At 42.6% G+C, this 13,447-nt stretch overlaps 1 protein-coding gene across 3 annotated transcripts in view; it reads left to right on the top strand.

The window, feature by feature from the left end:
• kiaa0825 (KIAA0825 ortholog) overlaps positions 1-13,447 on the top strand; it is a 127,619-nt gene that overhangs the window by 39,672 nt on the left and 74,500 nt on the right. For 2 of the 3 annotated variants that reach the window (XR_003692593.1, XM_028578533.1), the window contains exons 15-21: positions 941-1,080; positions 3,897-4,052; positions 6,535-6,759; positions 6,854-7,158; positions 7,408-7,514; positions 9,968-10,112; positions 13,191-13,346. Coding sequence is in view for 2 of the 3 variants with exons in the window: in XM_028578533.1 (XP_028434334.1) it covers positions 941-1,080; positions 3,897-4,052; positions 6,535-6,759; positions 6,854-7,158; positions 7,408-7,514; positions 9,968-10,112; positions 13,191-13,346 (1,234 nt within the window). In the remaining variant the exon portion in view is untranslated. Of the gene's footprint in view, positions 1-940; positions 1,081-3,896; positions 4,053-6,534; positions 6,760-6,853; positions 7,159-7,407; positions 7,515-9,056; positions 9,130-9,967; positions 10,113-13,190; positions 13,347-13,447 lie in introns of those variants that run through there. The other variant, XM_028578534.1, reaches the window with a different exon arrangement.

The raw sequence follows: 13,447 nt of genomic DNA on the forward strand, positions 1-13,447 counted from the left end.
TGTGTGTGTGTGTGTGTGTGTGTGTGTGTGTGTGTGTGTGTGTGTGTGTGTGTGTGTGTGTGTGTGTGTGTGTGTGTGTGTGTGTGTGTGTGTGTGTGTGTGTGTGTGTGTGTGTGTGTGTCTTGGTTCTGTAAGCTGACCCTGCGCTGTAGCCTGCTAGATTTATCAGAGCAGTTAAAAGAGGATTTCTTCTGGATTTGCGGTCCAAGTGACATCATAAATTGCACTGTCAGATTGAGGCATAGTTTTCCTCAGTCAAGCAGCAGGGTGCACCCTGCTCTAGCTTTCTGGCTTAAGTAGAATGGTTAATTTCGGGGCAGACACCCCCCTTACTCCCTCCCACCTCCCCGCTCTTCAGACAAACTCTGTCCATTCCTTCCATTAGATTTTTATTGAGATGTATAAAGTAATATGCAGGCACATACATGTCAACGTGCCCTCACACTTGCACACGTACATAACCACAAGCACAGGCTCTGAAGGGTGCTCATGCACACGCACACACACTTGCACGCACACACACCAAGGATACGGCTCATTACCCACAGCTGGCTGCAGCCTCTTGGTTATACAAAAGATGTAGGAGGGGGGTACCGCTGTATATTCATGTATTTGGCTGTCTCCCAAATGTTAATTTGGTTTTAGCTGGCCAAGATTAGAGCTAATTCCTTCCCGGTGCACACTATAAGTAAGTGAGAGTGAAGGCATTTGCAGACTAAGCTCATATCAGGAGTGAGTGACACTGAAGGAAGTTACCATTGTAGCATAAACACATATTTGCTCCCATAGTGTCATCCAAGACAACTACGATTTCAGTCTCTGTCTTTCACTTGTGAAGCTTTTTCTCTCCTTTGTTGTCTCTTGCTAAATGGACTGCTATCTGTACACTCACCTGACACTGCAGAACTGTCAACTTTGTTTTCCTTCTTTCGGCTCTCAGAGATGGCCTTATGGGCCACGCGGCCTCTGCATGTCAGCTGAGGCTACTGACCTCTGACCCAGGATGCAATCCCAGGTTGCTACTGCGAATGCTGCTGTACAGAGATTGTCACCTGCCCAGATTACTCCTGGAAAACTCTCGTAAGTCTGTTTTTTGTGTGTATAAAGATTGGTATGTTTTAATGGTTAAAGGGTACTGTGTGTGTGTGTGTGTGTGTGTGCTGTACATGCTTAGCTGGCAATCCTATAGCCACTGACTTTCATTATTCTTTAATATTTCTATTTTTATAATACTGGACCTACCGAGTCGATCCCGCAGGGAGCATGTGTGGGATGGTGTTTACCAGTGTCTTAATTATGGTGCTCTAAGATCCTAAGTGAGTTATACAGACCTTAGACGAGCTCTATCCATTTTATGAAGTTATCATCAGCATCTTTGCCATCATCATCATTTTCACCTTGGTCACCATCATCACTAAATCAATAGAGAGCAGTAATAAACACTCAACAGGGCCAGGCTGAGCACACACTCTGACCTTTAAAGATTTTCCCTTCCTTCTTCTCCCCTCCACACCGGCAACAGTCTAACCTTTAAAGACTGTTGTGCACTCGCGCATTAATTCACATTATAGCGACCTCATTAATAACAACTCTCACTGTCTCGTTCTCTCGCTCGGTCTGAGTCTGGCTCAGAGGCTCTGCAATGCTTCTCCCCGCACGCTGCCGTAAATCAACGCTGGAAGCGCTGACTCTCGCGTGTTATCATGGTGACGGGCTAATTAACCAGGAAGCAGACAGACAGAAGGAACAGCTTGACTGAACGCCTATACTCCCATAAGCCATTGCAGTTACCCATACATGCATATACTGGGGTATTTCCTGGTGCTGTATTGATAATAATTGAAGTGTAACTTACTCATAGATAATAATACAGTGAGTCAAAAAACTACCTCAGTTGGACTCCGTTCTAATTCAATTCAAATTAATGTGCCACAAACATCTGCTGTTGGTATATTAGGACATTTGCAGTGCATTTTCTTTCTAATATAACTAACTTTGTTCAACAGTTGCTCTGTGACACATTTTACAATACAGTATATCTGCCTCTTCAAAGCTACCTAACTTGCTAGACAGCTACCAAACTAAATGGCCTACCCATTGTCTGACAATTTGAATATGTAACTATTTGCAGAGAGGGATAACACCTCCTCCACACTTACAATAACAGTTTTTGCCTTTGCACAACTCCCCCTAAATTTAGAAGATACACTTCTTCTGGCACACACACACACACACACACACACACACACACACACACACACACACACACACACACACACACACACACACACACACACACACACACACACACACACACACACACGTGCTACGAACAAGCGTGTCTGCTTCCAATTACAGAGGTTTGCAGAGAGGGCCCTTGTGACTGGTTGACTGGTTTTCCGGAAGATAAACAGGTGTATGTATTGGCTATGTATCAAGGTTGGATTAGCTTAGAGATAGAGAGGGAGGGAATAGAGGGAGAGCAGAATAGAAAAGGTAACAGAGAAATGGACACAGAAACAGAAACCCTTTAGAATTAGTGTGTGCTGCAGCAGTAGTGGAAACTGCACAGAGATGTGCCAGCTCACTGTCATCAGTTTTTCTGAAGTCATCTACTGCTCCTTTACAGGACCATTATTTAAAAGGCACGTAGTTAACCTGCCATGCTCTCCAGCACCCCAAGTGGAAATGAATGTTAGTCACCCCTGTTTCCTTGGACCGTTACAGCCACAGCAGTGATATCCAGAACACTTTCTCCTTAAGGACCAATTACCAGACAGGGAGAGAACAAGATGCAGCCATAACCCACATTATGCCACCTAATGGACTGATTGTAGGTCAGGTTGGCTGACCACTTTTGAGCGTATGTGTTCGATGTGTTATTGTGAAAGAAAAGGAAAGAGACATAGAGGGACACTTAGAGACAGGGAGATAGAGGATATCAGTTCTCATCTGGACCTTGAGTGGTGGCAGTGCTTCCTATCTGCCTGTTATTAAGGTGGCTGATATTAGTGTCCCTGTAATGCAGCAGCTAATTTAGCCCTGTCATTTTAAAATAGTCCAGCATTAGTCAGAAGGAAGCCGCGCTGCCCGCCATCACTGCGCCCCCTCACTCATTGACTGCTGCATTGCATACACTCCCCTATTCAAATAGCTGTCATCTCCCACACAGCAGACTGACAGACCGCTGGATGTCTGCCACCTCTGGAGCAATGGGCCTTTCCTCAGCAACCCCTGTCAACTTAACACACACACACACACACACACACTCGTAAGCGCACAAAACACATATATAGACATCCATATGGGTTACTCACGCACACACCTCCATCCTCAGCCCTGTGCTCATTCCCACAAGGACACCCTGTCAAAACCTCTTCCTTTTCACTTCCTGTCTCCATGTGCTGTGGGGGCTTTGAAATCTGTTCCTTTTTCTGTTTTTTCTGGTCTGTTTTTTTCTCTCCATCTAACACAGATGTGGGTTTTTCTTCCCCTTCTATTTCACAATGCCTTTTGTTCACCCTTTCTGTTAACATGTGTCAGGTTGGGCAGCCTTGACATTTTCCAATGTGTTTTTGTGCCAAGAAATCAAGATGCTGTTTCGTAGGATAGGGTTTTCTATCTTTCACTACCTAGCTCCATAAGGTTGATATTTTCTGAATCGTAATTCAAAAAACAGTCAGATTTTACACTCACCTACACACCCGAACCGAGTGTATGTGTGCATATGAGTAAGAGGCTTCATCTCTTTGTGGATCCTGTTTTTTGTGTGTGTGTTTCAAGTGTTCATAAATATCAAGGTTTCCTAAATTCATTGACATTTTGATTGCCCACACATTTATTTGTTTTGTGCGAAGAACTGTCTCACTGACTCAGTCTGACTCTGTTTGTCTCAGATTTTTGCCAAGAGAGCTCCAAGGCAGGAGATGACTTCATAGTCGTATTGTTCAACCTCTTCAGTTGCCTGAATAGCGTTCCCAAGGCCTTGACTCAGTGCCTTCAACCATACCTGGAAAGGTCACACATATGGGAACATCTCTACACACTGGCAGGTATAGTAGAAACCAGCTGCTGCATAATGTTGTAGGTCAGAAATCCTTACTACACACTACAGACTAACCCTAACCCTAGAAGCTGTATTGTATGTCATAGTACAGTGCTACACTAAATTGTGTTTTTTAAAATCCACTGCTGGTTTCATGTTAATAGAAATGAAACACTTAAATGTTATCAAATAATATATTAGTGATCAACTAATATAATATATATATATATATTAGTTTGGACAAAAAAAGGTTTTTGATGCAGGAGAGCAACTTCAATAATTGATTTATTTGTAGTTTCATAGCTCATTAGCTTAGGGCTATTTGGTTTATAGGGCAGGATACTGTACTGTTTATCTATTCTTTATTACAAAATGAAGGGATGATAAAATACCAGTCTGTGTCATTCTCATTTCACTTTAAATTGATGGAAAAAAGATTGTTAAATCTATCACCGCGCAAGATATTGATATAGTTTCATGCTTAGACAATGAATGTACGTAACTGATTGAGAGATTTAACCATATCTTCTCAATATTTATTAGAAACTGTATGTTTCTAAACACAAGAGTAAATCTGACCACAAAAAATATCTAATCTTTATTCTTAAGGGCCAGCCTAGTGTTGACATTTCACGTGAGCTAAGGCATGACTTGAATATGCTGTTACAGAGACTGCAATTACTCCCCAACTCTTCCTTTCTTCCCGCCTCTCTTTGGTACAAGCTTTGATACAGAGCTTAATCAGAACTCCTGTGGAGTATGGAGCCCTTTTTGTTGGTGATTTTGATATCCTGGGTGAGTGGTAATTATTGTAGCATAAATTAGGGTGATTGGAGAAGAGTATTTGGAGGGAGACAGAGCAAGGGAGGGGTCGACAGTGGGAAAGAACAAAAAGAGAGAGAGAGTGAGCCAGACAGAAATTCTCAAAGTCATCCAATCATCATTTATCCTCACAGGGTAATTAGTTTAATTATTGGACTGTGCCAAATCTTTATATTATAACTTTGGTTACAGGATACCCCCAGTGCCCCCATTTCTATTTAAACTGTTCACTGAGTTAACTTTCATAGATTACGTTGAGAGTTTCACTATTTCTCCACCTACACCGATGTTTCATCACCCTGTAGCAGGTTGTTTTGAATCAATACAGCAGTCAATACAGTAGCGGGCGGTATTAAGCCTGAGAAGAAAGTGACTTTGAAAAATAGGTCTAGGTCTCACCTGCCACAAAGTGCTTCTCCTTCCAAAAGCTATATCATTTTCTGTTCCGCTCTCCTCTTTTTCTATGGGTCTGAGGTCACACATTTGTTAGGCGTCCCTGGAGATTTCAGTGCACTTCCAGTGCCGTCACAGCACTATATCTCTCTGTTGTAGCCTTTGGTTTTACAGCCGGCGCTGTAGGAAGTTTATGGGTGCCATACAACTTCATACTGTAGCTGCTCTGCTATCAATATGAGCGGGATATGAAAGGGCAGAGCGACGGAATACATAGTGCACCTGGAGAAGGTAGTAAGATTTCTACTGTCAGGCCACCTGTGTTTGATCAAGAACATCTGAATTTGACTTGACATTACTCGCTTTTAGTGTAGATATTTCAACAGAATGCCTTAGCACTAAGTGGATGTGCAAGCTATTCATGTCTCTGTATTTTCCCATTGTTTGAAAAGTGGAGTCATTTGTGATACAGACTGATTAAAGGGACTATTGCATGTAACCCACTCTAATTTGGTAGCATTCATAAAATGTCATCTACCCTTTATTTTTATGTCAATAATATGGCATGTCTGCGGGTCTTTGACAAGTTTACAAGTCCAAACCTTTTCTGATTTAAGGCCTAGTGTAGTGATAAAACTGTATTTTAATAGAATAGTATTAAATGTTCCTACATGCAGTTGGAGGCCTTCATTTTTTATTGTGCTCTGAGAGACTTCTTTGTACCGCATGTACTGCGTTACTTTTAAAATAATTAAAAACAGAGTTTTCCATACAGCCGGCATCATGTCTGCTTATTAAATTCAACTGGACATACCGTACTTCTCTTACCCAGTTGATTTCTAATCATTCTGTAAAGCAACTAGTCAGTCCGTCAAATAGTGGTCTCAAAAATGTCTAAAAAAGTGACGTCACATATACCAGTGCAGTACAATAGACAAAAACTCTACTGTATCACACTAAAGGTAGTTCACTTGGTAGAGCAGAGATTTGCCATGCCAAAGTTTTAACTCTAAGTGAGTCAATTTAATTCTGGCGTTTTGTATCCTGTCATCTGGGTTTCTTTTTTTTCCTTTGCTTCGGTCCTTCTTACAGCACCACATTGGTGACCTAAAATTTGTGCGTATTCATGTAAAGCTAAGCTTAATGCTTTTATTTTTTCAATTTCAGTCCTAACAATCAATGATAGATACAATTGGAAAGGTCTTGAGTCTTCAATTTGATATTCTTTCAGCCACCCTTCTTTACCTGATGCAATCGTTTACCATTTTTGTCAGATACAACAAGGGCTGTACCTTCAGTGATCAGCTGTGTCCGGGCGATAGTCACCAAGGCTACCAACAGCCTCCTGGTACACCTGGTCTCCATGGTGATGGGTTGGCAGGCCACAGAGGAGCCCAGTGGAGCCTCGTTCAAGCAGAATGTACCAGAGAGCGTCCTGGCTAAAATACCCAAGGAGTGGAACTACACACCTCTGGAAGCACGGGGAAAGGAGACCAAGAGTACGCACAGACTGGGTGTCACATTTTCATGTGAGCTACAAGACATTTTAGGGGTTGTTTTCTAAAACAAAAAAACATTTCTTTCTCTTTGCAGCTGCCATATCCATAACTATTCAAGCCTTGTCCTTCATTTTCACCAACCTGCCTTTGGCCGTAGCATCCGTGCCTCTCCCCATCCGCTTCCTCTTCCAAGTGGCAGAGAAGCACCTCTCCCAGCATGCCCGGCAGCTGCGCTTAATGGGCCTGTTACTCTGGGCCCTGTTAGGCTGTCTGATCCAGGGCCTGGAGGACCCAGACACACTGGAACAGATCAATGGTCTGGCCCTGGACTGTGGGGCAAAGGAAGCCCTTGTCCTGCTGGCTGAGTGCCTGCAGGCCACCATGGGCATTCAACAGAAGGTAAGGGCTAAGGTTAATGTAATAACAATAATAACAATACAATCAATAATAATAGTAGGAAGTTTGTTTACAATGTATAGTAAGGAAGCGCATTTTACCTTGTCTGTTGTGGCTAAAACTATATACTGTACTTTACGTTTAAAAACCCTGATACCATCATTTCATCATATTGATGGTTGATTTATCGTGTGTCAACAAATCGTCTGACTTTTACTCCTTTACCTTAATGGTCTGCTGTTTGTCCGACAGGGTGTTCCAAAACCCACAGTGCACAAAGTGCTGCAGGCTCTGGAGGAAAAAAGACCCAAGTGGACAAACATGCAGCTGCAGAAGGCACGCAAGCTCTGCTCAGACAGGTGAGAGATCAACTGCAGGGATTTAGCGAGAGGTTAAGGTCAGAATGGTATTGATGTAGTTTACTATATTACAGTTTTCATGCATTCAGAAAAAGGCTATATATGCGTCGGCCATCGTTAGTCTCAATTAGTATTGATTCGTGTGCACCTTCAACAAAAAAATGAGGTATCATTTTATTCAAATCGTTTTGATCGTAAAAACAGCTTTTTATGAAATGAATTTCCCACTACATAATTTTAGTGATTTATCAATAGTAAGATGGAAGGTGAGGGCTGATAGTCTGATGAAGGAGGCGGTTCAAACTGACTGATGGTGTATTCAGCTACATGCCATTGAATATAGATGCTGAATAAAACAATGAAAAAGAATGCAGCTTAGACATGCTTTTTTTTTTAATTGAGCATTCAGATTCTGATGTATCGTATCATTGAGATCATTTTTCATTGAATGAGTAAGATCAATGAATCACAGATGTGTTTGTTGTGGAAAATGATGGACATGGTGTCTGACTGAGTGGACTGCAGGCTGGAGTGATGGGAAAACAGCTTTCACTTTGGTTCGGATCTGTGACCTTTGGCGCGTCGCAGCTCGTTCCCAGAAACTGCGCCTCTGCTCGCTCACTTCATCATAACAAACTCTGGATGCATCCATCCTCATAAAAAAGTGATTCAGCGACGTGACACAACATGTACAATTAAAAAAAGAAGAAGAATTAAATAAATAAAAAACACAAAGTAGATTATGGCCAGTTCTAGGAAATGCTGTATGTTTCAGTGACAGGAACAGGGGACGAGATAGGGGGAAAAAAAAAGAAGAAGAGATAGGGAGGTGGAGGGGTGGGGAGGGGGATGAGTGGAAAAGTGAAAGAAGAGTGATTATGTATCACCTGTCGGAGGCATTCAGTAGGATCATTACTATTCATTAAACTAACCTTCACAGGGAAGTGACGCCTGGCTTGTAAACAATCAGAATACAGTGTCAGAAAGAGAGCGGAGAGAGTGGTGTAATAACTCCAAAAACAACTGGCGCTCCACTCACTGGCATCTCACTCTACTCACTCACGCACACACACACACACACACACACACACACACACACACACACACACACACACACACACACACACACACACACACACACACACACACACACACACACACACACACACACACACACACACACATAAAGTAAATCCTTTGACAAAGAATATTTGCCCCTTGCGAGCCCTCCCACCTCTGTTCCCTCATCCCACTTTCCCTCCTTCCTTTCCCAACTGCAGCCCCCCCTCCCCACGCCACCCACCTTGTCTTTGCAAAGTAATTTGTAGAGGAGAAGATTATTGTTCTCCATCATGGTGACCCTGGCTGGGCTGACGGGATGCATACACAGATGAAGATGAATGCAGTTATTCCTTGGCGGAGGTCTGCCTCTTTCAGGGCACATTGGCCCTAATGACATGATTGATAGGCTGTCCCAAATCCGGAGGGGCCCTCATTAATCACCCCGCTGACTGAATCCAATCATCTGCTTCACCTGCACAGTGATGGACAGGAAAGGATACAGTCCAGGTGCTGACACGGATGCACAGCCACCATCGCCGACAACACCATCGCCGGGCCGCCAGGCAAAAGAATGAAGGGATGTACATGGACGAGAGAGGACTCCTCTTCCTTTGCCACTCTCAATGTCAAGCAGCCAATGGCTGGCTGACAGGCGACACCGTTTCTGCCACCTTATAATTACAAAGGGGAAGAGAGAGAGGACGAGAGAGAACAATGACAGGAAGTGTATGTGAAGGAGAAGGTTTGATGGACGGTAGTGTGATACCCATCCATACAGGAAGGGCAGGAAAATGATGCAGGCGTCTGCCAGGGGTTGGGGACTGTACATGCATGAGGACCTTGACACACAATTACACACACACACATACATGCCTAGGAACACACACACCAATCACTTTTAGTGCACTAGCATCCTTCGGTCAAAATTCCCCTATGTATCTCATGAATGGTAATGACAACAGTGAGAATTATTTTGTTATCCAACCCTCAATAATAATTTGTCTGCGTTTCTCACCTGCGTTAGCCTTGACCGGGCTGGTATTCAGTTTAGTGGAGCAAAGAGATATTTATTTCCTTGCCAAGTATTGCAATTTATGTTCCTTTGCCCTCTGGAGTAAATTATTTCTCTAAGAACAACAAAAAAAAAATCCTTAATTAAACTCCGGAGTCGTGTTTCAGGTAATCTTCTTGTGTATAGCAAATTCCAAATTTTACCCCAAATTCTTTGCTAAAGTAGAAAATCTTTTCTCAGCCAGAGGTGGTATAGAGATACGAGCTGACACTCTCCCTCTGTCTGTTGCCTCTGCTTTCTCTTTGCCCCACTCTGTGTTATTCTGTCTTTGTGTTTACTCTTCCATCTCCTCCTTTTCCTATCTCTGTTTCTCTCTCAGTGTATTTGAGCGAGGAAAGGAAAGCGGAGTCGCTGCGGCTGAACTGACTGAGCAGAAAATAGGCCTGATGCTGCTGGAGGTCTGCCACAAAGCAGGTGGCAGCGACTACCTGAGGCAGATCTATCACATCATCCAAGGCAATGAGGTAGGGAAGCACTCCCTCTCCCCAGCAATTAGGTGGCTGCTGGCCTGAGGCCGCAGGCTGTTCAGGAGGGGGAGACGGAGGGTGGGTGTGTGTGTGTGTGTGTGTGTGAAGTCTGCTTGTTCTGATCTTCTGTTGTTCAGGTGACCTCGAGGGTGCAAACCTACAGTGATTTCCTGTGTTATACGCTCACCACATGTAGAGGAGAGGGAGCCACATGGAGTTACCACATTCAGTATACAGCAGAACTCTCTGAGTGAGAAAGAGCAGTGGCTCCTTTTTTCTTCTTTTTTTCTTCTCAAGTAGAAGTTGTTTGAGCTAAACTCACTTAAGAGAAAAAAAAAGGTTTAACAGAATGAAAAGTAGAAGTTCTCTAAAAAGTGTCCTTGTTAAAGGTACTCTAAGCGATATCACGCGTTTTTTAGGCTACAACTTTTTTTTGTCACGTACAGAAAACATCTCCTCACTATCCGCAAGCTGCAGGTCCCCTGAACACACTGTAAAAAAACACGTTCTCTGTAGACAGCCTGGGGTCCACGCACGCAAACAAAAACAAAGTGGTCCAACCTGGACAATGCGAATTTGTGTGTGTGTGTGTGTGTTTCTGTGTGTGTGTGGGGGGGAGGGGGTGTATTTGTTTCAAAATACTTTGAACGTCAAGAAGTAACGTCACCCAACATCGCTTAGAGCACCTTTAATTAGAGCATATATATATAAATAGAGAGTTTAGTGATATGTACCCTTAAGTACACAGTTAATAAAAACAAGTGCTTTAAAGTGACTCCTGGAAAATAAGTAAAAAGTACATAGAAAGTGTTATGTACAGAAACTCAAGTTGTTTTGACTGGTTCCATAACACCTCTGCAGGTAGGCCTGTCGGCATTTCTTCTTTAGTGAAAATCACACTGCAACATCCTCCACCTACAGTACACTACATTTATATCCATAAACAGCCTCTTGCTACTGAATATCACAAAGGCACCAACATATGCTACTCTGTACACATGATCCTATGGACTACTGTATATTCTTACTACAATGGCTGTTTCAATGGGAAAGATTATTAATTATTGGATGAGGCTGACAATATTCAGCATTTTTGTTACTGGCAACAAAAGTCCATTAAAAGACCAAAACCAACAGTGTATTAGTCCGTTTCTCAGAACTTTCCGACTTCCCAACCCTGTCAGGTTCCTCCTGAGGACATACATTTTTGGGATGAATATTGACTTATATTTTTAGGAAAGGATGAATAATTTTTTCAAACAGTTGGACACCGTAATGGTTTAGCCTGGAAATCCAGACCCAAATCTGAAAGATTAAGGGTCTGGCCAACTCGAGGGGCGGCACCAAGCATGCATTTGAAAATATCACTGCACGCAATTGGATAACACTACGACCAGTGTTTACTGACTGATCCCGGACTTCGACGTCGCAGGGCTGTCGTCATCTATTTAGTTTGCCTCTGGCCCGCCTATATCAGATACACCGATGTGATTGGTGCAGCTCGGCTCCAAGGGCATAGTTAATGAGCATCATTACTCATTGCCAGAGTGACTCGCTGAGCAAATTCCAATTGTGCTCTCGCGAGAGAGCAAATATAACTTAAACGGGTAAATCGTGTCTTTGTTGTGGACCATTTTCAGCTGCAGATTTGGTGCTCTATTGTTTATGGCAGCAGGATGTGAATGTGGGATGAATTACAAAATAAACTACAATGCCCGTGTTCATTTTAAAAAAGGGGCATGTCACCCAATTCAACAGCGTGGCTCACTGATATGCGTAGGAATAAAGTATATCAGGCTTTGGCTACGCAGGTAATTCTTGTTAGTGGGATTAATTAATTGTTGGTTTTGGCCTTTTCATAAGAAATATATAGATTATCACTAGACATATCCTTTAAGTAGCATACAGATGAATTATCTTTTAAAGGAATACAAAATGCATTCCAGAAGAAAAATTAATACAGTGTGAAAAATCCTTGAATACTTGATCAATGGGACTAATAGTGGAGGAGGCTTTAATGATCACCATAGCATAACATATATAGGTATAGGTGCGGTAATAGAGTAGAAGCTACACTTGGTTGGTGCTCATGTGATCCTCACAGACATGGTCCTCCTATAGACTATTAGGGGGCAGCGTGGAATAACACAAACATAAGCACCATATACATTATGCTGCTGTTGATGGAATCCGTGAAGAGCTATAACTCTGCGTAGCAATTTAATAGAGTGTGGATGGGATTCCCAAGTAGGCTCTGACTTACCCTCCTGCCAGCTAGAGCATTTCTACGCACCCAAGGTTGAGGCGAGAACACCGAGGTCAGGGACAGACTGGGCTGGTGGTGAGGCGGTGGGATAGGTGGATCAGAGGCCATGTCTAGCTGACGGATGGGAATAAAGTGAATTCACACCACGATGCCCACACACACAAAACACACACACACACACACACACACACACACACACACACACACACTTACAGAGTAGAGCTTGCAAGACACCTGTACTAAGCAACCACAGCAAAGGTTACAGAAACAAAAGTAGAACATGTACTGGTGTCCTGAAAACCCTTCTCTGTCTCTACATCTACACACATTGTCTATGTGCCGTATGTTCTGTGTTTTCATGAATCTGTTTTTGAACAGCTCTTATTAATTACTTTTGTTAGTTACTTTTGTAAGGCTGATTAATTAGGAAATATGTGGATGGAGATCATTCTGCCCATTACTATGCTCATCTGGAAAAAGTGTCTTTTTGTTGTGTCAGTCAAACCGGACGTCATTGAAATGCAAACTTTTAGAAGTGCATTATCATTATCACAAGTGAAAAATGAAATGACTATTGCAACATTTTTTCTCTCCAAATGTCAGTATGCTGAATGTCTTTAAGTATGCACTGCTGCTCTTTCAGTTTGAGGAAGTTTAGTTTTTCGTGAAAATACCTTTTTGGCCTCTCTCTTTGGTCTTAGTTTGTTGGGCTTTTTCTTAACAGAATATATTTATGTATCTTTCAACCTTCGTGCTCTCTGTCTGTCTCCTGTTTTTACCCTCTCTTTCCCCTTCTGTCTTGGATACAGGAACTATTGATGTTTAAACTAAGTGGAAGCACAAACTCGCCCAATAATCCTCCTCACTTGGTGAACTTTGACCTCGGCTCTGATAGTCATGCGGACACTGCCGGTTTCAACCCTCTCCACCAGTTTGACCACATTGGCAAGAAGAAGCTGGACCAGGTTTGTCAAGAAGCATTCACAATGTTATCATCACAGTTTATTTTGATAGCAAATCATGTATTCATTATTTATTTTAGCTCTATGAAATATCTATGCTAATG

Source organism: Perca flavescens, chromosome 5 (assembly GCF_004354835.1).
Source record: "Perca flavescens isolate YP-PL-M2 chromosome 5, PFLA_1.0, whole genome shotgun sequence".
NCBI lineage: Eukaryota > Metazoa > Chordata > Actinopteri > Perciformes > Percidae > Perca > Perca flavescens.